The sequence below is a fragment of the Tasmannia lanceolata genome, unplaced genomic scaffold (assembly GCF_043159265.1).
Source record: "Tasmannia lanceolata isolate RefF3 unplaced genomic scaffold, GAP_Taslan_0.1 ptg000006l, whole genome shotgun sequence".
In the NCBI taxonomy this organism is placed as follows: Eukaryota; Viridiplantae; Streptophyta; class Magnoliopsida; order Canellales; family Winteraceae; genus Tasmannia; species Tasmannia lanceolata.
In genome coordinates, this window is record NW_027518683.1 from 15,754,579 (window position 1) to 15,780,198 (window position 25,620).

General features: G+C 38.8%; 1 protein-coding gene and 1 long non-coding RNA gene across 3 annotated transcripts; both read right to left on the reverse strand.

Moving 5' to 3' along the window:
• Positions 1 to 15,285: 15,285 nt before the first annotated feature.
• On the reverse strand, positions 15,286 to 20,111 carry LOC143878427 (coniferyl alcohol acyltransferase-like). The gene is made up of 3 exons (XM_077380722.1): positions 19,680 to 20,111; positions 16,622 to 17,042; positions 15,286 to 15,963 (listed from the first exon to the last, which is right to left on the reverse strand). The coding sequence occupies exons 1-3, from the start codon at positions 20,094 to 20,096 to the stop codon at positions 15,440 to 15,442; spliced, it is 1,362 nt and encodes a 453-aa protein (XP_077236837.1). The 5' UTR covers positions 20,097 to 20,111; the 3' UTR covers positions 15,286 to 15,439.
• A 3,407-nt stretch (positions 20,112 to 23,518) lies between these two features.
• On the reverse strand, positions 23,519 to 25,405 carry LOC143878428 (uncharacterized). 2 transcript variants are annotated; one of them, XR_013250961.1, is made up of 3 exons: positions 24,986 to 25,405; positions 24,104 to 24,217; positions 23,519 to 23,898 (listed from the first exon to the last, which is right to left on the reverse strand). It is a non-coding gene; the product is annotated as an uncharacterized LOC143878428 (long non-coding RNA). The 2 variants fall into 2 exon arrangements; XR_013250960.1 differs by lacking the exon at positions 24,986 to 25,405 and having other exon boundaries at positions 24,104 to 24,979.
• Between the last annotated feature and the right edge of the window lie 215 nt (positions 25,406 to 25,620).

A 25,620-nucleotide genomic window follows, 5' to 3' on the forward strand; every position in this document is an offset into this window, starting at 1 on the left:
ATGTGAACTGTTGAATTGATCGAAAAAATGTGTCATATACAATTAGGTACATTGGGAGGCTTCATAGTGAAATAATCAAGAGGGGGGGTGAATTGAATTTAACTCAATATTAGGCCTTTTGAAAATTACCTATGAACCCTAATTGGAATTTTCTTCACTTAATTAAATATTTGGTTAGTGCAAATATAATTGAAAAACAAAATGAAATGCCAAACCAAACAATAATGGAAATGCAAGAGTGAGAAATGACACACCGATATATAGTGGTTCGGCCAACGGCCTACTCCACTCTACTCAAGGTCGCACTTGAGGGATTCCACTATTGGAGACCTCCACGATGCCCGGCTCCGAGGCGGTTACAATTCCAATGGATATTAAACAAGGATGCCCTTACACCTTTACAAATACTCTCCTTCTCCGCCGAGTTCTAAGCGGTTGCTCTCTAGGGAATTAAAAACGGAATGCCCTAGCCACCTATACAAGATATGAAAGATTGATAGCTTGGCTTCTTCTTGAAAGCTTGATGCCCTTTGTAGTTCCTTGATTGCTCTTCAACAAAGATTTGCAAGTGATAGCTCTAAAATATCCAAACTCAATAGATTCACAAGTGAAAGGCAAGTTTGGGAAAAACCAAAAATCTTAAGCTTGAAAGGGTTGCAAATTTGCTTGAATGCTTAAAAAAGGTTTTTCAAATGTGCAAGAGAAGAGAAATAATCCTCTACATGTTCTATATATAGCCTTTCCTAAGAATATGACCGTTTGGGGGTGGAAATATCAAAAACCAAGAATTAATTCAAATCCCAACGGCTATATTCTGAGCTGTCGCGGGGTTCTCGGAGTTCCGAGAAATATTCTCGGAGTTCCGAGAGAACGGCCAGAAGAAATGAAATTTCTACTGGACCATTTCTCGGAGTTCCGAGAAAATGTCCAGAAGCTACTGGACCTTTTCTTGGAGTTCCGAGGGAACTCTCGGAGTTCCGAGCTCGGAGCTCCGAGAAAAATCTCGGAGTTCCGAGAAGCCTAAAAAATCTGCATATTCTATTTTTATTGCATGATTGATTTTTTGGCTTTTGGAACTTGACTCTTATAATAAATTTGGAATGTTTATGAGGGTCCCAACATGTTGGTCCACCACATAACCATTCAATAAACCGTTGAAGTTCTTTAAGTATTATTTGAAAAACAATTTTGAAAAACACTTTGCCTTGACTTGAAAATCTAAGGAGAAGGGATGTACAATGATACCTATGCAACCTTCAATTCCTCTTTAGCTTTGGTCTTCAATTGATCTTCTATCTTTGGATGCTTGCTTGAGTGATGATGTGAGCTCCACTTAGCTCATTTGACTCTTGTTTGGTACATCTTCAAGCATGACCAAGTTGAGTGTTGGTTTCTTCAATGATCAATCCTATCTTAAACACAACACTTCAAAGCAAATTGATTAGTATTCAAAAACACAATCAATTACGTTTAGAATCATCAAAACAAGATTGGAGAATAGACCCTTGGGCTTACAATCTCCTCTTTTTTTATGATGACAAACAAAATTGATTATGAGGTGTGTGGAGTGACATAATAAGCAAGTGAATACTGGAACTCCCCCTCAATATATGCACATAGATAAATGATACAAATTATTTGCATATGGTGAATTGAATAGATAATCAATTTAAAACCTTCTCCCCCTTTTGTCATCGACAGAAAAGGGTGTAAAAAAAAATTTTAGGAGTAGATAACTCCCCCTAAATTAATGCTTATGGTATAGAAATATATAGCCAAGTAATGTACATATACCTGTTCATGATCAAGATGTTGACAAATGTCAAATTGTTAGGTATTTTTAATTAAAGTGAAGATACCTCTCCAACTTAGAAAACTAAGAAGGCTAAGAGTATCAATTGAGTGATTTTTAAGATTAATATTTGACATCTCATTCATGCAGATACTACCAAACAGAGATGATATGTATAAATACTATATAGATAAGCTGGTGAAAGGCACAAAGTATTTATTTGGCAATTTCTTTGACTTGATCCGCACTCCAAATGTTTAAGGCACTTCGGATATAACAAATTCTATCATCACTAAGGGGTTTTGTAAAGATATCCGCTAATTGATCTTCAGTGTTGATATATTTTAAGCAAATATCCCCTTTTTGTGAGTGATCTCTGATGAAGTGGTGCCTAATCTCAATGTGTTTTGTTCTTGAGTGTTGTATGGGGTTCTTTGTTAAGCTTATAGCACTAGTATTGTCACATTGGATGAGAATATTTTCCATTTTGATTGCATAGTCCATCAATGTGCTTTTCATCCATAGGACTTGAGCACAGCAGGCGCCAGCTGCCACATATTCTGCTTCTGTTGTGGACAGAGCTACTGAATTTTGCTTCTTGCTAAACCAAGAAACAAGTGATTTACCCAAGAATTGGCAAGTCCCACTAGTGCTTTTCCTATCTACTCTACATCCAGCAAAGTCTGCATCTGAATATCCGATGAGAGTGAAGGAAGATGATCTTTCATACCACAGTCCTAGACTTTGGGTTCCTCTTAAGTACTTGAAGATCTTCTTAACTGCTGATAGGTGAGATTCTTTAGGATCCGATTGAAATCGAGCACAGAGACAGACAGTAAACATAATGTCTGGTCTGCTGGCTGTCAAATAGAGCAAACTACCTATCATACCCCTATACAATTTCTGATCCACAGATTTGCCAAATTCATCTTTTTCTAGCTTAGCAGTAGTACTCATGGGAATTCTTGATGTCTTACTGCTATCCATGCCATTCTTCTTTAATAACTCCTTTGTATATTTTTCTTGATTTAAAAATATTCTATTTTTGTATTGTTTAATTTGGAGTCCTAAGAAGTAGGTTAACTCTCCCATCATGCTCATTTCAAATTCATTTTTCATTAAGGTTGCAAATTCATCACACAATTTTTGATTAGTTGAGCCACAGATGGTATCATCCACATAGATTTGGACAAGGAGGATATCATGATTTTCTCTTTTGATAAACAAGGTTTTATCCACCTTTCCCATCTCGAATCCTTTTTCAACTAAGAAAGTGCAAAGCCTCTCATACCAAGCTCTAGGAGCTTGCTTTAATCCATATAAGGCTTTATCAAGTCTGAAGACATGATTTGGATGTTTGAAGTCTTCAAAACCTGGAGGTTGCTCAACATACATTTCCTCTTGGATATAGCCATTTAGGAAGGCACTTTTGACATCCATTTGATATAGTTTAAATCCTTTATGAGATGCATATGCCAAAAGTATCCTAATAGCCTCCATACGGGCAACATGAGCAAATGTCTTATCATAATCTATCCCTTCCTCCTGATTGTACCCTTGGGCTACAAGCCTAGCTTTATTCCTAGTGATAATTCCATTTTCATCCAATTTATTTCTATACACCCATCTCGTGCCAATGACTGGATGATCACTAGGTCTAGGCACTAGCCTCCACACTTTGTTCCTTTCGAATTGACTTAGCTCTTCTTGCATGGCCATCAACCAATATTCATCCTTTTCAGCTTCCTTGATGGATTTTGGTTCTAATTCGGATAGGAACGCCAAATTGTTACTCACACTATGATAGTATGATCTAGTTCTTACTGGCAATGTGGCATCACCTAAAATTTGGGATTCAGGATGATCTACCAATGTTCTCCTATCCCTAGGCAATGAGTCATCATTTTCATTTTCTACTTCCTCACTAGGTAATGTATGACTTGTTGATGCATGAGGAGGAGCACTCAATTTTGGAAAAAGATGTTCAATGGGTTCATCCTCATCATGTGGCATTTCTTGAGGTGTTGGCTCCCTTTCATCAAATGTCACATGCATGGATTCTTCTACAACTAGGGTTCTTCGATTAAATACTCTATATGCCTTGCTATGTGACGAATACCCTAAGAATACTCCATCATCCGACTTCTTATCAAATTTGTGTAAATTTTCTTTAATGTTTAAAATGAAGCATTTACATCCAAACACTCTAAAATAGCTTATATTTGGTTTCAAGTTTTTCCAAAGCTCATAAGGTGTTTACTTAGAAATTGGCCTTAAATATTCCCTGTTTATAATATAGCAAGCGGTGCTAACCGCTTCCGCCCAAAAATATCTAGAGAGATCATTTTCATGCAACATAGTTCTAGCCATTTCTTGGAGAGTTCGGTTCTTTCTTTCTACTACTCCATTTTGTTGAGGTGTTCTAGGTGCGAAAAAATTATGTTTTATGCCATGTTCATTACAATAAGTGTCAAAATGTACATTTTCAAATTCTGTTCCATGATCACTTCTAATGTGCGAGATGGCAATACCTTTTTCATTTTGAATTTGATTGCACAATGTAAGAAAGTTTTCATAAGTTTCATCTTTATGTCCTAGAAATATGACCCATGTGAATCGTGAGTAGTCATCCACAACTACAAACACGTACCTCTTTCCACCTAGGCTACTAGTCTTCATTGGTCCAAAAAGATCCATATGAAGTAGCTCCAAGGGGTAGGAAGTTGAAATCATATTTTTAGGTGCAAATGAGCTTTTCAATTGTTTTCCTAATTGACAAGTTCTACAAATGTGATCTTTGATGAATTTTAACTTAGGCAAACCTCTAACACTTTCTTTTGAGGAGAGGGTCGAAATGAGATCCATTCCGGCATGACCCAACCTCCTCTGCCATAGCCAAGAATCCTCACTAATGGCATTAAGACAAGTCACATTTTGAAGTCTAAGATCATCTAGTCCAATTGTGTAAATGTTATTGTCTCTAGAACCTGTGAATTTTACTTCTCCATTTATCTTATTTTTAACAATGCATTTATCAGGATTGAAGACAACTTCAAAACCATTATCACATAGTTGACTAATGCTAATAAGATTATGGGACAAGCCATCAACAAAGAGTACATCATGTATGGGAGAGGTAGAGTTACCTATGGTGCCTTCACCTTTGACTTTTCCTTTCTTGTCATCTCCAAATGTAACTTCTCCACCATCCTTGAGTGATAGTGATGCGAATTGAGTGAGGTCTCCAGTCATGTGTCTAGAGCATCCACTATCAAGGTACCATGTGTTCCTCTTGTTATGGCTTTTAAGGCATACCTACATATGAATAGGCAAGTGAGATCCCTTAGGTACCCAAATCCTCCTAATCTTGCTATGTTCAGTTGTTTTTACTTTAGAGTTCAATTTGATTTTATCTTGTTTAGCATGTAGGCAAGCAACCTTATAATGACCTTCTAGACCACAATAAAAACAAATCTTGGTACCACTTGAAAAGGCATATTTTATTTATTTATGTCTATTCAAGAGGTAACATTTTGTAACATTTAAAAAGCTCTACTCAAAACGACAAATAATATATTATTTTTCCAGCTATTGTTTTCATGACTAGTCTTCTCTCTTTGGAATTTCTTCACTCTTCCCTTTCCTACGCCTAAGTGCTAATTGTGTACAACGTAAGCATGACTTAGGGGCCGTTTGGATATGCAGATTTTAGAATCCGAGATTTCTTCAAAATTGTAGCTAAGAGACAAGAGAAGTAGCGGACCAGCCGTCGTTTTTTACTCATTTTTTACTTCTCGCCCTTCTTCCCTTCACCAAGAGAGTAGCAGATCCTCCCATATTTTTAGGTTTTAGAAATCTTAGGATGCAGGAGAGATTTTTAAAACCTGATTTTCTCGCTTAAAATCCAAGAAACGCTACCAGGACAACATACAATAGCTTGATCATGAACCCTCTTTTACACTGTTTTCAAACTAAAACCCGGATTTTAAAATCTGCGTATCCAAACGCCTTAGGATCATAGTTACCAGTGTGGGAAACGAAGTCCGGAAGCAAAATGTGTAACAGAAATAAGAAACATTGGGAAAAAATAGAGGGAAAACATGAAACTTGAAAACGATATAAAATTATATAAGAAATGCATTGAGAAACATCTTAGGAAACGCATTAGAAATGTTTCAGAGACGATAGACAAATGCCAATGAAAACAAAATGAAACACAAGGAAAACAAAATATATGGTTTTGTAGATTTAAAATTTGTTAATTTCAAATTCCATTAGTTGGTTGCTAAAAACTCATGAGGAATTTTTTGGGCTAATGATAATTATGATATTGACACTACCACAGTACCATGGTTTAATAAATGCGCAAAGTCAGCTGGTCTTTTCTTTTTTAATCGGCTTATGAGAGCCTTTTGGGAACTCCAGCTGTTTAAATAATAAAAGACAAGACGAGTTTGTGATATTATCAAAACATGGTTGTGCCAAAATCTGTAGCCTTTTGTTTTAGCAAGGGCTCACATGCATATTTTGAATTTAAAACTACGCTTTTATATGGGTTTTTAAAAAAAATACTTGATTTTTTTAGAAAAAGAAAACTACACTTCACCCTCGTAAAAAAAAAGGGAAGTGATATTTACGCCCCTTTTGATCACCAGGCACACCTGGTGTCAGTTTATCAATGACAAAAGGAGGCCTGATGTACTTGATGTCAGAAAAATTCAAGGGCTTTGATTGCAACGTTGACTGTCAGTGGGTGTCCCTGGTGATCAAAAGGGGCGTAAATATCATTTCCCAAAAAAAAAGGGGGTTCATCAGGAATCTATAAGTAACACGTTGTATGGTAATAAATTGAGTTATCAACAATATATCCGTAATATAAAGGTGCCGTGCATAGGTAGCAAGTAAAAAAAAACTATATAATTATAATAATATTAATGATTAATATAAATATTGGTAAAATATGAGTTCACCAAAAGTTGACAATATATTATAATGAAATTGGTGAATGATCTCATATCATGATAACTACTCTCACCTTGTAAGTATGCTCCCCTTTGATTGGTTATGGGTAGTCCCATGGATTAGCTTAAGGAAACAAAATAATTTGGTGTACGGACGTCAGTTAATACGGAGGCGAATCGCCTAGCTAGAGCCAAGGTCAATCGGGACAGTTTGGAGCTCTTCGATCACCTTCCTCCTAGAACACTATATTTACCATGCTTATTGTACATCTTCCTTGTTTCTTGATCACCTTCCTCCTTGAACACTATATTTACCATGCTTATTGTACATCTCCCTTGTTTCTTATTTCCTTCATAATAAATAAAGGGACGGGAAATGATTTATGTGCTCCAATGTTTTGATAAACAGGCGCTCCAGCTTTTGTCGTGTAGTATTTAAAGGGCTGTCCGAGGAATATTACGGTTCTCAAAAAGCTCTTAAACCCTACACAGCAAACATGTGGAGCGCATGTTTATCAGAACATTGGAGCTCTGAAATCATTTCCCTTAATAAAATATCAACCATTTCAAAAACCACAAACAAAAAAAAAAAACAAAATTGTAGTAAGACGAGGTCACGATAATTTTACCAGCAAAACTTCTAGATTTTAACTACTGTAATGGGTGTCTTTTCAGTCTAAACAAAGCAAGGAATTGAAGTCTAAATATCTTACCTGAACACACAACACCCCCTCCTTTTTCTTGGGCACAAGCTTCCCTTCTACGTTGGCATCTGGATTATATAATTCAAGGTCTCTAAACTCCACATCGGCGTAGGCTTCGAAGAAGTCCACGCCACGATTGTTACAAAGTATCTCCGGCTCGCCAGCTGAGTTCATGACGACCTCTCCGGAGAGCACATTGAATGATACTAGAGCTTGGGCAAGCGATTTTTTGAGAGTACTGACCATGGATGAGAAGGTGAGACTGTTTTGGTTAGTGGGCTTTTTGTAACAGAAGAAAACACCTACATCTAAGGGAGGCAATAGCAAGTCAAGGTTGGATAATGGTACCCTGTGCTGTTGCACCGGCAACAATGCCGTCACGATGTCTTTCTGATTCACGGTGACTGAATATTCACCTATGTCCATGTCGAGAGAGAGAGAGAGAGAGAGAGAGAGAGATTGATGTCGGGTTTGGAGACTGATGACGGTAGATTTATAGGATCTTTGAATTTCTACAAATTTCACGTCAATAAATGAAATTGCTTTTTTGGCTGTAAATTGCTTTTTTTTGTCGTATGTTCTAAATGGTTTTGTGATTGAGGAACTTGTTTTTTCACTAATCTTCTATATGTTTGTTTATTTAGTTTTTCATACTCACCAACTCACGTCATCTTTGTGGAAAAACAAAACCCAATGTAAATTGGTAATTAGTCAACCAATGTTTGTTTATAATTTAGTTGTTCATACTTACCAACTTCAAATCATCTTGGTGGGAAAAAAAAAAACAATAGTGAATTGGTAATTAGTCATTAATTACAGGATTTTCTATCAGAGTGGTCTAAATTTTTTAAAATAATCTCCAAATCTAAACGCTAATTTTGAGAGGTGCAACATAAAAATGCCAATTTATAGCAACAATCTAAGATAATCTTCGGGAGATGATTAATTTGCACCCCCTGTAGTATGATTCACACCCCATTTAAGGTGATTTGACGCCTAATTTCGCACCCCCTGTAGGATTCACACCCGTTTAGCCTGAATTGACGTCAAAAAAGCGTCAAAAAGCATCAAATAGTGTCAGACTTTAACGCTTTTTGACGTTAATTCACCCTAGAGGGGTGTGAATCATCCTACACGGTGTGCGAATTTATCGTCACCCTAATCTTCCGTCCCCATACCTTCTCAAACATATTAATTAAGTGGCTTTTTTTTTTCATCGTCCACTAAGACATTCCATCGTCAAAATCTCCAAGACTAAAAACCCTTATTCCATGGAAATTATTCGTTGAGAATTTTTTTTTTCCAGAGCAGTGATTAGGAAAGAAATTATAATTCCTCCGCAAAGACAAACAAATGTGGGTAGGAATGAGAGCATTTTTCGGAAGGGACTAACTAAAGGAGTTAGAGATTTTTTGACTTTTTACCCCCCGAGCCTTGTTGCTCTTATTCTTTTGTTTCTTTTCAGCCTTGTACTTAGTCCAATGACTAGGGCTGCAACTCGGGTCGGGCGGGTCGGGCTTTGGAGAACCCAACCCTACCCGAGAAATATCTCGGGTCGGGTCGGGTCGGGTTTTTTTTCGGAAAACCCACGATTCCCAAACCCGGCCCTACCCATGATAAATCTCGGGTCGGGTCAGGTTTTCTCACGTTGACGCAAATTTTTAAGGAAAATTCTTGTTTGGCAAGGCAACTCAACTCATAGAAGCAGAAATTACACTCACATTACACTTGAATCAAACAATGATGTAATTACACTCACATCACACTTGAATCAAACAATGCTGTAATCAAACGATGTTGTAATTACAATCAAACAATGCTGAATCAAACACTTGAATCAACTCAACTCATAGAAGCAGAAATTACACTCACATACAGTAACAGTGGGTGCGTGGGTTTTCACTTTTAACTTTGGGATAATTACATTTACACCCCCTCTAGTTTCTGACACATCCACTTCCACCCCTATAGTTTAAAACGTGACAAATACATCCCTATAGTTTCAATTTGTTTAAGGTTTGCCCCCTCAGCTGAAGGTTCGTCCATAGATTGAAGGGTTAGGATGATCTGATGGAGCTGATTTTTTGGGCACACCATATCTATGTCAGGACCCATCAAATGAACGCTTTGGATCATCCAAATAATGTGGGCCCCTACCCGAATCCAAGCACTACCAAAAAATCATCCAAATAATGTGGGCCCACATTGTTTGGATGATCCAAAGCGTTCATTTGATGGGTCCTGACATAGTTAGGGTGTGCCCAAAAAATCAGCTCCATCGGATCATCCTAACCCTTCAATCTATGGACGAACCTTCAGCTGAGGGGGCCTGCCTTAAACAAATTGAACCTACAAGGGTGTATTTGTTACGTTTTAAACTATAGGGGTGGAAGTGGATGTGTCAGAAACTAGAGGGGGTGTAAATGTAATTATCCCTTTAACTTTTAACTAACAATAGAAAAAAATGTACATACTATAACTTATGTAACTCGGGTCGGGCCCCTTCAAACCCGGCTCGACCCGAGATTCATGCGGGCTTTTGAATGCTGAACCCGGCTCGACCCGAAACCCATGAAACCTGAACCTGACCCAGGCTATTTTCGGGTCGGGTCGATGCGGGTCGGGTTTTACCCGGCTCGAGTTGCAGCCCTACCAATGACTGTCTCCCTCATGGTTTTGAGCTCTAATAAATTCTTACCATTTCACGAAAAAATGGAACTGCTGGAATTCTTAAGAAAAAATATTTTCAAAATTTTCTACTTTATTTACATACGAAAACTTATAACTTGAACCAACCCTATTCGAGGAACCTTCAATTTATGGTCCCACATGTTTCATCTTCTTTTCTTAGGCCATGTGAGTAGAGGGTCAGAAAAACGCAGAAAACAAGGAAAAAATCTCCACTCAAAATACAATCTATTTTTTCCTTTGTTTCTTAGTCGCTTCTCGTCCCATCCTCAATCATGCCTTCTCAAGTCTCCTCTTCCTGCTGTTGTATTCATTTTGCTACCAGATGCTGATTCAACCTTGTAAAAATTGGCCAAAAACCGGCTTAAAATTACAAAATTGGCTAAAATAAGGTAGAATTGGTAAAAATACGCTTATTTAAAAAAAATAGTTGAATTTATAAAAAAATCAGGTTGAATTGTCAAAAAAAATCAGGTTGAATGTAGGGAAAAAAACAAGTTGAATTATAAAAAACTCGGGCTAATTGATCAAAATCAATTTTTCATGCCCTAGAGTTTTGATCCAATAGGAGCACTGACTTCTTTTCAAGGGACTGATGTTGGATCAAATATCAAGGATAGCACTCGTCGTACCATATTAGGTTATGCGCATGAGACATTAAGGTGGTCCATTATTTGGGTTTCATACAATTGTTTTTATTTTTTTGAAAAAATAGGTAAGCTAGGGTTAGGCGGACCCCGACCAGATATATTAAAAAGATCAATAAAGATACTACAAGAAAACAGAAAAGCAAGCCCCTCGCACATCAGAAGAAGGGCAAACAAACTATCAAAAGGGAGCCAAAGGCCACCCAACAAAACGGCAAAGACAAAAACCTAACCGCTTCAGCAAAATGAAAACAACAGCCACAACACTGCCAGAATTCGAACAGCTACCACAAAAACAAACAGCACCAGAGCTAACAGCAGAACCAAAAACACCAGCACCAAAAGCAGACCCCAATTCTCAGCCTCCCGGAATGAGCCCACGAAATGGGGACCTTATTCCAGTAGAGGGGATCGGGGAGATAGATGGCGGCTTAAGGAGGGAAGCAGCTGACTTTCCCTTTTTATTCTTCTTGCTCTGAACTAAATTCCAAGGACCTTCAGACGATGGGGACGATAAAGAGAGAGAAAGGTCCGGAGGCTTGGTCTGCTTTGTAGATGTCTCGGGGATATCAGAGCCAATGACTGAGAATTTATTTCTAGATAAGGCACTATTGGTATAAGGGGTTTCAGGATGATCCAAGCTGATCCTATTATGAGCAATTGGAAAATCAGAACTTAGCTGAACAGCTTTATCACTATCCTTAGTGATTGGCCTCCATTCCTTTCTGTATTGAACAGAGAGAAGGGGAGGAGGCATTTGGTTCTTAGGGCATCCTTCAGAAGAATGACTAAAATCAAGACAGGTTTTGCAAGGTTTGGGCTTCCATTCATATTCTACAACCTGAGTTTCATCTCCAGTAGGGGTTTGGATGTGGACAACATCAGGAAGGGGGCTTTCGGCAGTTATTTCGACACAAACTCTAGCAAATTGTAATCTTGAGGCCTCAGCAGTGTGAGAATCCATGTATAAAGGTTTGCCAATGATGCTAGATAGCTTTCCAATACCTGTAGGAGTCCAGAATTTCAGGTGCAATGCAGGGAATTTAATCCAAATTGGGATAGTTGAAAGTTTCAGCTTCTCCAAAGAACAGCCCGGAAACCATTTCTGCAGGATGAGAGCACGACCCCCAAAGGTGGTGGGGTATTCCAGGACTTTAATGCAGTCCTCTTCCAGGTTGAACTTGAACAAGAAAAAGCTATTAGGGAGAGCAATTAGATCAAAGTCCCCTTTCAGCTGCCAGATTCTCAATAAGTGGTTTTTAATAGCAGTGAAGTAGGGCCTCCGACCAAGAAAATAACCCAGAAGACAGTTTTCCCATTTAGACTTTGCTTCAATAAAATCACCCTCCTTGAAAGCTGCCTTTATTATGCCATCTTCAGTAGTTACCGGGTTGAAAAAAGGGACAGAAGTATCAACTGCTTTGGTTCGACTCTTTCCAAACACTTCCTTCCATTTGCCCTCTGAAATTGAGGAGATGGAAGGAGCTGGTCTGGAAGAAAGGAAACAGGGAGCAGAATCCATGGATCCATTAGCTCGAGCATGGAAAGATCCAGAAGGATTATGGGAGCTGCTGGGAGGACAGTTGGCCAGCATCTGACAGGAGCCAATAGGACTAGCAATGATAGAGGGGGATGGGAGACGAAAGGTACAAGGGGTAGGACCAGCTGGGAGAGGCCAGCAGTCGCTACACTTGAGATCAGGGGGAGAAGCTTTTTTCTCAAGAAGAGGACTAGAAAGGAGCGGTTCAGAAGGAGACCCCAATACCGAGGCATTTATCCTCATAGTCTTAGCAAATCCCATCTGAATCTCTACACCTTTTCCATCAGAATGGTTTTCATGTCCAGCAGTTTCACTCAGAGAGCAGGGGTTGCCAAGAGAGAACACAGCTTCACAAGGTTGGACTTCCGAAGAGAAGGACGGATCCGATTCAGATAAGAGTAATGCTTCCTTCTGAGATTGCAACTTTGAGCTGAGAAGGGAGTATATATCTTCTTCACCCTCAATATGGATTTGAGGTTGGGCCTTTGATTTTCTTCTCCCATTCTTTCTCTTTTTTGATGATGAAGAAGCTTTCGAAATAGGAGAGCTGAGCTCCTTTTCTATAAGCTTGAGATATCGCATCTTCTCTGGAACTGATAACCGAATGCTATTAAAGCCTTCATCATCACGGAGAGCGCGGAGGTCCAGCAAAGTCTTATTCGGATTAGGAATCAGGTCGATCTTGTGCTTGACCAGATCAGAGAAAGAAAGAGGTTCGATCTCGGAATCGCTTGCAGCAGAATTTTTTATAGCATTGATGCCAGGGGACCAGAAGTTTAGACGCCCAAATGAGTGGGGAGGAATATCCTCATCAGAGCCATCATGAGAAGAGTCAAGGCCCTCCATTTGACCTTAAGAAAAACAGAGGCGCAAATCTCTCTCACTCTCCAAAATGGACGATCTCCCTCCACCCGATAAGATCGAAATCCTGAGTCGACTCAGCGAATCCACCGATCTAGGTCGGTGCAGATGCGATTCAAAAACCCTCCGATCTGATCTCTCTCTCTCTCTCTCTCTCTCTCTCTGCAACGAAGAAAGAAGCCGGAAAAAAGTGGCCGGATCTGTACCACCGTCAGACGAGGCGAGCTACAGCCGATCTATACAATTTCCTTACTTTTCCGGCGATCGGAGACGGATCCACCGCTGACTCGACTGTCCGTTCCGATCTAACATCCGATCGTTCCTCGGGAAGCACACGTGCCTTCCCCCGCCCTCCTCCCTCTTCTCGCCCACCTCCTTCCCTTACCTGCTCACCTGGCAGATAGCCGATTCGTGTCTGCCTCCAGCCTCCTGATGGCTTCCCGGATTCCCTCGGTCTCCCCGGACAGATCCGGCCTCCTAGCGACCTCCCCGGCCAAATCCGGCCTCTCGACAGTTAGATCTGGCCTCCCGACGGCCCCTCGACTCTTCCGGCCAGATCCGGTCTCTCAACGGCCAGATCTGTCCTCTCAACGGCCAGATCCGTCCTCTCGGCGGCCTCCCGTCGGGCAGTTTCTTACTAATCGCCGGAGAAGGGGAGAACCGGAGAAGGAGGTGGTGGAGTAGATCCCGCCGGAGAAGGAGGACGGCCTGAGAAGGAGGAGGAGGAGGAGATCCCGCCTTGATTGCTGTAGTCTTCTTTTCTCTGCTCTTCTATCCCCTCTTTCATTCCAAACTCTCCAAACCCATCTCAGAAACTTGTGAGAGATAGTTAGGAGAGGAGATCCCGCCTTGATTGCTGCAGTCTTCCGGCCAGATCCGGTCTCTCAACGGCCAGATCTGTCCTCTCAACGGCCAGATCCGTCCTCTCGGCGGCCTCCCGTCGGGCGAAGGGGAGAACCGGCCAGATCCGTCCTTTAGGTCACGTTCTTAAACCTTTCTCCATAGTGCTTCTGTGTATCTCCAAGTCTGAAAAAACACCAGATAACACAAGCAAGCAATGTTTTTATATATCCCTAAACTTTTCATTTGATAACTTGTTCCTTTCATATTGGTCAGAGTTCACAAATTGTATTGTCTGTTATAATAATTATTTGTTTATCAATTTCCTGATCCCACCAATAATGTTGAAATAAAAAACACCAACTCCAAGAGCTTAAGCTATTAGAGTAATTGGTTGTTTCATGACAAATTTGGGATTCCAGCTAATCTTGAATTGTTTTAAAAGAGATTCAATCAGTGCTTATATAGAGCACTTAGATGATATACATAGAAAGATGTTATGATAAACATAGAAAGGGGGTTGGGCCTGTAGTTCAATGGTTGAGGCGTTGTATCTCAACCTTGAGTCGCAGGTTCGATCCCAGCTTGCCTACCCAAAAATAATAAACGTAAAAAGAGATAAGAGTAAAATATTCCAATTGGGCATTTGGGCATACCTAATTAGAGAGAAATTATATGATGCACGACCGAGCATACACATGCAGCCCAAAAAAACCATGGGATGGTCCACATTACTTGGTTGATCCAAAACATTCATTTGTTGTGCAAAAAAGTCTTCTTCATAGGGTGATCCTAACCCTCTGATTTGTGGAGGTTTAAAATGAACGGCGCTATATATAAACCTCAACGGATCGAAGGCTTAGGATCATCTATGGAGGTGATTATCGGGGCAGACCCATCTATGTCTGGTCCCAATCAAGAATCATTTGGATCACCAAAAAAAATGTACATGCATGCACGGTTGTCCACCATATAAATTCTCCTCATTAGAAAATGAACAATAAGAAAAAGAAAAAGATAACAAATTGAATTCCCTTATCCTTAGTGGTTTGTTCATTGGATGGATGAGATCTTGAATTGCGTGGAGGGAACATTGGTCTCATTTCATCATGTAAGAAGGTTGGCAAGTAGTGAAGCCGATAAATTAAGCTAGGGAAGGAGTTTCCAACCCAGTTTTGGAAACCTTCCACTTTCTCCCCCACCCCCCTGACAAGTTTTGTATTGTGAGCTTTTGGGCTCAATCGCCGGGTTGTTTCCCCGTTAATTTAATTCTTTGTCATTAAAAAAAAATCAAGTTGAAAAGATGAAATCGATCCATACAGGCACATAATTTCAAAAGGGACAAAAGTAAAGGAGAACATCCTAAGTTCTCTTGTACGTTTTCCTCGCAGCCACCACCCTAAGGCCTAAGCTAAGCCAAGATAGTCAGCAGTCAACGGCCGAAAGATATGGCCGGCATTTACCTCCAAACAATCCAATTGACTCTTCATCAAGTGCATGTAAATAACCCAGTCCCCCTCTCTGCTCGTACTCGGCATAGGCATTACGTACCCGGACTCACCCCCCCAAGGAAAATGGTATGACCCAAACACTGGCCTCCCCCATCCGAAATCCACCTCCTTCACCGGAAACCGCTGCCCTGACGACATCACAAATGCCGCCCCATCTTCCCTACCCTTTACATAAATCTTTGTCACCCCCGGCTCCGGTCGATGCACCTCCACCCAATCGATCAACCCCAAGAAATGCTCCTTAGTAGCTGCACTCTTCACATACTCATGAACAGCACCCGCCACCCAATTCAAGGGCTTTCTCGTTAGCTCCTCTACACTCTCATTCCCGAAAGGAATTGAAAGCACGTTCCCAAAATAATTAAACATGGATTCTCCATACTCAGCGCTCAATCTAGTCCGTCCATCAACGACAGTACCTGTTAAAGTATAAACGATTAAATAACACCAACTCTCACCGCTTAGGCCCTGTTCGTTTGAGATTGTGACAACCAATTGTTAGCCCCAAACCTATTAGCGGACTCAAATTTAAATGTAATTTTGCTTCCCATAATAGGTTTTGGGTTCACAATCGGTTGTCACAATCTGAAATCAACAAGCCCTTAAGCTTTTGGAGTAACTGATAGTTTCACATGGTATTGGAGCTATTGCCTCGCAGCAAGTCCTGGTTTCTGAACCCAATTACTCATTGATATTAAAAATTCACATGTATGGCCAACCCATAAGAGGGGCCACATGTGCCACGAGTTTAGCCAAGCGCCCCCCTCCCCCCTCCCGAAAAAAAAAAAAAAGGCCCACACGTGAGAGGGCGTGTTTAAGTATAAATGATTAGAGTTTTTATATGGTGGCTGCCCATCAAACAGCAAGGGCAGAGAGAGAAAAAACCCTCCCCTTGATTTTTTATCCAGGTCAAACTCCCTTCTTTTACTTTTACCTTTATTAAAAGTCAACGTGGTTGAATTTTTCTCTCTCCACCCTTTATATGTAATGAGCGGCCACCATATAATTTCTCAAATGATTAAATCACACAAACTCTAATGGTTTCAGCTTTTGGAATAATTGGTTGTTTTACAGTACCCATCTTGATTCTCTTCGTTCCATCCTTCTCACTCTTTGCAACTATTTGCCATAGAAATGCGCTGAGAGATTCGAGCTTGCTTCTTCTAGTCCCTCCAATGCTCACTTGGGCTTGAAGCCAATCGATGTCTTCTGAGGCCACGGAGTAAATTCGGCTTATGACATGATCCGCTCCTGGCACGGGATCTGATGGAGGTGGCATTGACGAAATTGGGACGTACATGTTGTTGATGGATGAGTCGTAGGATCCCTGAGGACGTGGATTGAGCAATGACCGTTGTAAAAATGGATAGATAGAGATGGGCTTCGATTGGGCCATCTCGGCCCATGTTACCAAAAACATGTTCATTGAGTAGGCATCAGCAATCCGGTGGTCAAATGTGCATGCAATCATGGCAGCCCCACACTTGAGCTCCGTTGCCTGTGAAAACCATTAGGAAAAAAATTCAAAAAAAAAGAAGAAGAAATATAAAAGAGGAATGCTAGACTGAAGGGCGCCCTTGCAAAAATAGGATGAAAGGGTGTCCCCATTGGTGTAAAGTTGTCAAACTGGATTTAATGTTTATTGACACCCATTCAAGGAATTTCCACGCATCTTTTTTGAGGATCAAGGATAAGAAAAATACTTCAAATAAGTATGACTAAAGTGACAGAAATAAGAACAAAACTTGGCTCAGGTTCCTCAGACCCCAATAATAGCAAAGAGTGTGGGGTGTGGAAATATCAATTCCATGCTTACTTTTTATTTTCAGAAGTAACTGATATTTCCACACCCCTTGCTATTAGACTATTAGCAAGGGGTTTGAGGAAAGTTCCTCAGACCCCGACCTGAGCCAAGATTTGTTAATAACCTTATTTATCAGTTGACTAAATCACCCACGACAAGTTACAACCAACACCTACTATAGTCTTCTAACTTGGCTAATATGTCGTCCAACAAGAGTAGGGGTATCAATGGATCCAGACAATCCGATGGTTCCAAAGGATTTGAATGTTTAGGGCACAACAGTTGGATCCAAACATGGATCCATATCCTAAGATCTGAAATTATTTTGAATGTTGACTCAGGTGTAATCACAAAATCTTATGGAGCGTCCTACATCGGAATAGAGGGTGCCAATGTACAAAAACACCCTTCATATTTTATTTATTTATGTCTATTCAAGAGGTAACATTTTGTAACATTTAAAAAGCTCTACTCAAAACGACAAATAATATATTATTTTTCCAGCTATTATTTTCATGACTAGTCTTCTCTCTTTGGAATTTCTTCACTCTTCCCTTTCCTACGCCTAAGTGCTAATTGTGTACAACGTAAGCATGACTTAGGGGCCGTTTGGATATGCGGATTTTAGAATCCGAGATTTCTTCAAAATTGTAGATAAGAGACAAGAGAAGTAGCGGACCAGCCGTCGTTTTTTACTCATTTTTTACTTCTCGCCCTTCTTCCCTTCAGCAAGAGAGTAGCAGATCCTCACATATTTTCAGGTTTTAGAAATCTTAGGATGCAGGAGAGATTTTTAAAACCTGATTTTCTCGCTTAAAATGCAAGAAACGCTGCCAGGACAACATACAATAGCTTGATCATGAACCCTCTTTTACACTGTTTTCAAACTAAAATCCGGAAGCAAAATGTGAAACAGAAATAAGAAACATTGGGAAAAAAATATAGGGAAAACATGAAACTTGGAAAAGGATATAAAATTATATAAGAAATGCATCGAGAAACATCTTAGGAAACGCATTAGAAATGTTTCAGAGACGATAGACAAACGCCAATGAAAACAAAATGAAATACAAGGAAAACAAAATATATGGTTTTGTAGATTTAAAATTTGTTAATTTCAAATTCCATTAGTTGGTTGCTGAAAACTCATGAGGAATTTTTTGGGCTAATGATAATTATGATATTGACACTACCACAGTACCATGTTTTAATAAATGCGCAAAGTCAGCTGGTCTTTTCTTTTTTAATTGGCTTATGAGAGCCTTTTGGGAACTCCGGCTGTTTAAATAATAAAAGACAAGATGAGTTTGTGATATTATCAAAACATGATTGTGCCAAAATCTGTAGCCTTTTGTTTTAGCGAGGGTTCACATGTATATTTTGAATTTAAAACTACGCTTTTATATGTGTTTTTTTAAAAAATAATTGATTTTTTTAGAAAAAGAAAACTACACTTCACCCTCGTCAAAAAAAAAGGGGGGGTTCATCAGGAATCAATAAGTAACACGTTGTATGGTAATGAATTGAGTTATCAACAATATATCCGTAATATATAGGTAGCAAGTAAAAAAAAAACTATATAATTATAATAATATTAATGATTAATATAAATATTGGTAAAATATGAGTTCACCAAAAGTTGACAATATATTATAATGAAATTGGTGAATAATCTCATATCATGATAACTACTCTCACCTTGTAACTATGCTCCCCTTTGATTGGTTATGGGTAGTCCCATGGATTAGCTTAAGGAAACAAAATAATTTGGTGTAAGGACGTCAGTTAATATGGAGGCGAATCGCCTAGCTAGAGCCAAGGTCAATCGGGACAATTTGAAGCTATTCGATCACTTTCCTCCTTGGACACTATATTTACCATGCTTATTGTACATCTTCCTTGTTTCTTGATCACCTTCCTCCTTGAACACTATATTTATCATGCTTATTGTACATCTCCCTTGTTTCTTATTTCCTTCATAATAAATAAAGGGACCGGAAATGATTTCTGCGCTCTAATGTTTTGATAAACAGGCGCTCCAGCTTTTGTCGTGTAGTATTTAAAGGGCTGTCTGAGGAATATTACGGTTCTCAAAAAGCTCTTAAAGCCTACACTGCAAACATGTGGAGCGCATGTTTATCAGAACATTGGAACTCTGAAATCATTTCCCTTAATAAAATACCAACCATTTCAAAAACCAAAAAAAAAAAACAAAATTGTAGTAAGATGAGCTCAAGATAATTTTACCAGCAAAACTTCTAGATTTTAACTACTGTAATGGGTGTCTTTTCAATCTAAACAAAGCAAGGAATTGAAGTCTAAATATCTTACCTGAACACACAACACCCCCTCCTTTTTCTTGGGCACAAGCTTCCCTTCTACGTTGGCATCTGGATTATATAATTCAAGGTCTCTAAACTCCACATCGGCGTAGGCTTCGAAGAAGTCCACGCCACGATTGTTAAAAAGTATCTCCGGCTCACCAGCTGAGTTCATGACGACCTCTCCGGAGAGCACATTGAATGATACTAGAGCTTGGGCAAGCGATTTTTTGAGAGTACTGACCATGGATGAGAAGGTGAGACTGTTTTGGTTAGTGGGCTTTTTGTAACAGAAGAAAATACCTACATCTAAGGGAGGCAATAGCAAGTCAAGGTTGGATAATGGTACCCTGTGCTGTTGCACCGGCAACCATGCCGTCACGATGTCTTTCTGATTCACGGTGACTGAATATTCACCTATGTCCATGTCGAGAGAGAGAGAGAGAGAGAGAGAGAGAGAGAGAGAGAGAGAGAGAGAGAGAGAGATTGATGTTGGGTTTGGAGATTGATGACGGTAGATTTATAGGATCTTTGAATTTCTTTTGTTTATAATGAGTTGTTCGTACTTACGAACTTCAAATAATCTTGGTGGGAAAAAAAAGCAATCGTGAATTGGTAATTAGTCATTAATTACAGGATTTTCTATCAGAGTGGTCTAAAATTTTTAAAATAATCTCCAAATCTAAACGCTAATTTTGAGAGGTGCAACATAAAAATGCCAATTTATAGCAACAATCTAAGATAATCTTCGGGAGATGATAAATTTGCACCCCTTCTAGTATGATTCACACCGCTTTTAAGGTGATTTGACGTCTAATTTCGCAAGTAGGGCCCGGCCCGTTGAATAAGCAAGTAGGGCCCGGCCCTCAATGGCATCAGATACACCAAATTTCTTTTGTTTAATTAAAACATATTTTATGTATTGCTTAAGCAAATGATTCCATGATTTCTACCCCTCTTGATTGTGGGTTTTTCCCTTTCTGAAATTGACTTATTTTCAAGAAAAGACAAACAAATGTGGGTAGGAATGAGAGCATTTTTCGGAAGGGACTAACTAAAGGAGTTAGAGATTTTTTGACTTTTTACCCCCCCGAGCCTTGTTGCTTTTATTGTTTTGTTTCTTTTCAGCCTTGTACTTAGTCCAATGACTGTCTCCGTCATGGTTTTGAGTTCCAATAAATTCTTACCATTTCACGAAAAAATGGAACTGCTGGAATTCTTAAGAAAAAATATTTTCAAAATTTTCTACTTTATTTACATATGAAAACTTATAACTTTGAGCCAACCCTATTCGAGGAACCTTCAATTTTATGGTTCCTCTAAATTTACCATAATTTATATGGGATTTGCTAGAGTCCATCCCAAAAGGCTTTTCGTGGGCAGTCTGTAGCTATCTCGTGAATTGAGACAAAAGCTGTTTTCTTCATTAACGAGGTGCCTGGTCTGACTTGCGACAGACCAGCCGCAAAATGCCTTTTGCGATTGATGCTAGCAATTCCCTAATTATATTAGTTCCTACTAAATCACGGAAAGGAAAAAGTTTCCCAAGAAAAAAGTTTCCCTCAAAAATGTTTTTCTTGCAACCCAAACAGGGCCTAAAAGTAAAATTTCCTTCTTGGACCCTTCGTTTCATCTGGAATTGTTTATTGGAACTGTCCCACATGTTTCATCTTCTTTTCGTAGGCCATGTTTGGCATACATGAAATTTTTTTATTGGAATATAAACATATCCAATTGTGAGGGACGGCAGAGACCTGAGAGGGACCAAGTGAGTTAGAGGGTCAGAAAATGCAGAAAACAAGGAAAAAATCTCCACCCAAGATACAATCAATTTTTTCCTTTGTTTCTTAGTCGCTTCTCGTCCCATCCTCAATCATGCCTTCCCAAGTCTCCTCTTCCTGCTGTTGTATTCATTTTGCTACCAGATGCTGATTCACCCTGGTAAAACTTGGCCAAAAACCGGCTTAAATTTACAAAATTGGCTAAAATAAAGTAGAATTGGTAAAAATACAAATAAGCGGTATTCTACTTATGCGCATGAGACACGCAGGTGGTCCATTATTTGGGTTTCATACAATTGTTTTTATATACCCCAAAACTTTTCATTTGATAACTTGTTCCTTTCGTATTGGTCAGAGTTCACAATTTGTATTGTCTGTTATAGTAATTATTTGTTCATCAATTTCCTGATCCCACCAATAATGTTGAAATAAATAATACCAAACTCTAAGAGCTTAAGCTTTTAGAGTAATTGGTTGTTTCATGACAAATTTAGGATTCCTGCCAATCTTGAATTGTTTTAAAAGAGATTTCAGTGCTTATATAGAGCACTTAGATGATATACATAGAAAGATGTTATGATAAACATAGCAAGGGGTTTGGGCCTGTAGCTCAATGGTTGAGGCGTTGTATCTCAACCTTGAGTCGTAGGTTCGATCCCAGCTTGCCTACCCAAAAATAATAAACATAAAAAGAGATAAGAGTAGAATATCCCATCCCTTGAAAAACTCAGAACCATCCTCAATTCTCTCGACCGCTGGACTCTAACTCACATTTGGAGAGATGAGCTTTTAAGCATTGTATCGGAAGATTTTTCCGGCATGGCTTATCCAAGATTGTAATTCTGTTTTATTTAATATAGCTGGTGGGGTCTGCCTCACCCCAAATTACCGACCAAAAAATAAAATAAAAAATTCTAATCTCACTATCAAGATTACCTCCTTTAAGGGACTGATGTTGGATCAAATATCAAGGATAGCACTCGTCGTACCATATTAGGTTATGCGCATGAGACATGAAGGTGGTCCTTTATTTGGGTTTCATACAATTGTTTTTATATATCCCTAAACTTTTCATTTGATAACTTGTTCCTTTCATATTGGTCAGAGTTCACAAATTGTATTGTGTGTTGGAGTAATTATTTGTTTATCAATTTCCCGATCCCACCAATAATGTTGAAATAAATAATACCAAACTCTAAGAGCTTAAGCTTTTAGAGTAACTAGTAAAAAATGAACGTGCATTGCACGTGCCACTAAGATATTTAAGAAACATGGTTTCTATAGTGTTCGTTGCACAATATCGCAATGGAAGAATACAGAGCTTTATATTGTGGCAACTTTGACAGCTCAATATGTTACAGAAAAAGGCTCACTTCCCACATTCGCTGCAGACCCAGGAAGAATTGGTTCTAATTGTACAATGATGGCCATTCACCAAAATGGCATTTCTTAAACTGAAGCCCTCGATTGTGGAAACGAAATGAATATCCACTGTCTAATTGTGTCCAAGGACATCCTTCTTTGCTGTGATGTATACCATTATTACCACCACAAAAATACTGACCAGTTATGAAAATCACATGGGCTGTAAGGAATTCAACAAGGAAAAGAAACATCAAAAGTAACAGAAATAGTAAAAGAAAGTCCTAGAGTTTAGTGGCCACTCAAAAGACTAAAAGAACTCTACCTTGCTTAGAGAAGTACAACTTCATTTTTATCACACTGAGAGTAATCAGTGAAGGTACTGCTTGAAAAGTGCACAGTAGAATATTACTATAATCTTGAGAGTTGGACGCAGATCATTAGTCGCACTCAGTTAACAGTCTCATCAACTACAAGCAAGCCTCATCACCTACAAGCAAAAAACATTTTCTTTACACCGTCTAACATTTCAAATGTATCAACCAAATAGTTGAAATGTGTCATAGCTTTTGAAAGTTCCCTCTTCATTTGATGCCAACCCCTACTCATTTTTTAGGGTTAGAATACCTCTCCCTCAGCTTCAGAGCTTGTTGCACACAAGGCGAAAAAAGCAGCAGCAAATGATACATACAAGAATGCATTAGAATTGTAAAAAAACGAAAATAAATAAATAAATGATATGACTTCATATTCATTGGTGATGCCATCATATTAGTAAATTCCCACTCGCACATGCAATAAGCAACACACTGATGGAAACGCTCCATGTAAGAGATGGCTCCTCATCTTCCTCGAATAGGAAAGCCTGATTAAAACCCACTTCATGATCACACCTTCCACAATCTTTCGTCCAGAAAATAGAGTGCATCTGAACCAGTGGATCAGACACATTTCTTGGTAATCAAACACATCTTGATAACAAGCATTTTCCACCTCAAGCCATAGCCAGAGGACAGGCCTTAGCCTCCTCCATGTCAATTGCTGACTCTTCTAGTGCTTTTCCCAACTGGTGGTTTCAAACTTTACCTAGAAAGCACAGGGGTCAGTAGAGGCCAATGCAAAAGTAAGCAGCGCCCACTAAGATTCTTAAATACATGAATACGTGCAGGTCGCTACTTTCTACATTTATTTGTTTCACATGCAAAAGTAAGCAGCGCCCACTATGATTTTAGTTCTCAGCCCCAAGAAAAATATTATTCGTCAAAATATGTTAGAGGACACGGTGGGATACCAATGCCTTGGTACCATTTTGCTTGAATCTTCTTTAGGGATTACACCATTGCCTGTTTGCTGCGGATAATTTAAAATGGGAGATGAATGTCGTTAAAACGGAAGGTTGAAAACCCTGCATTCAAAAACATAAAGAAACCAAAATCATGTTCTATGGACAGTGGGCAATGTACAATAGAATATATTTATAGTGGTTTATATGTTCTTCAAAAAAAGGAAGAAAAATTGTACGGATTGTCAGTACAGGAAGCAAAAAGGGTGCATGAAGCTAATTGAAGAGCCATCAATTAATTTCTGAGGGCAAGACATCAGAAAATAGTAATTTCATGCACAAATCCCACAGTAAGAAGAAGAAGGTCATAAGATATTGTATGAATAACCTGTTTCGAATATTGGCCATGCAGCGCTCCAAATATTTGCATTTAGCCATTTACCGGATTGGATTACCCTAAACAAATGAACACTATCATTTTCACAGGAGTCAAGTGTGCTGTTTATTGGACTACCATGTGGTTCAACGACACCTGATTTTCTTTCTTTTGAAGAAAAGAGAGCAAATTCGGAAAATTTTAAGTACCTTAAACTTCTTTTCAACATACCCTCTCAAACCATACCATAGCAAAAGATATTAAGAGAATCAATACGTTAAATATGAAACAACTTTTAATATTACCTAAAAGGGAAGAGAGGAGATGTAATATCTGTGTAAAGTATGCTAAAAGGCAGAAATATATCTAAAAAATACTCATTAACCTCAAGGTGCTGAGTACGTGCAAGATGCAAAGCATTCAAAAGAAAAAAAATCCAATATAGTACATGACACATGACTTACGGATAGAAGATTATACGTCCATGTAAACAGAAGGCTAAATTTATAACTTACTAATAATAGGTTTGAAATGTCAATAAAACTGACTTTGAATGATTAGTGTTACCAGGGTTTTCAAGCTCTCATGCTCCCATCTGCATATTATTTTAATCAAATCCATCAGCATTGAGATTTGTCATCTGCATATTTTTCCTAACTATCTTTATAAAAGAAAATACACTAAAGAAAAGCATGGGATATGATGGATTATATCAACAGTAACATACCAACCAATGGAAGTAAACAACAAAAAAAAGGTGTTCTCTATGCTGAAGGATGTATGAACCGAAGGGAAATCCGTAAAATAGTAAACAAACTAAATGGAAGTATAGAACAAAAGCAAATGAAAAAATCTTTCCCAAAAAGATACATAGAGACCTCAATATTTCCAACAAAAAAAGTAGCCAATCTCAGATTGCCCTGCAGTTATAACACTTTCTCTTTTCTGCAACGCGAAAGTAGCTTTGGTCTGTAATTTTTTTGCCTACCTGCCCTTGGCAACAGTTTGACTTTTTTCTACCTCTTCCAGCTCTAGGTGGATTTAGACTAAAGAGTAGTTAGGCTTTTCATTTTTCCTTTTACATAGTTTTCTTCTTTTTAAGAAAGCTTGTTGCCATTAGTAGAATATTTGCATATATTTAATCCACATT

What these genes read in the sequence shown, in the direction of transcription:
- LOC143878427 (XM_077380722.1), bottom strand. Translation starts at nt 20,096, where the DNA reads ATGGACATAGGTGAATATTCAGTCACCGTGAATCAGAAAGACATCGTG. An exon ending in AGGGGGTGTTGTGTGTTCAG is followed by an intron (nt 17,043 to 19,679) that starts GTAAGATATTTA and finishes TGGTTTTCACAG; the next exon opens with GCAACGGAGCTCAAGTGTGG. An exon ending in AACGAAGAGAATCAAGATGG is followed by an intron (nt 15,964 to 16,621) that starts GTACTGTAAAAC and finishes ATACTTTAACAG; the next exon opens with GTACTGTCGTTGATGGACGG.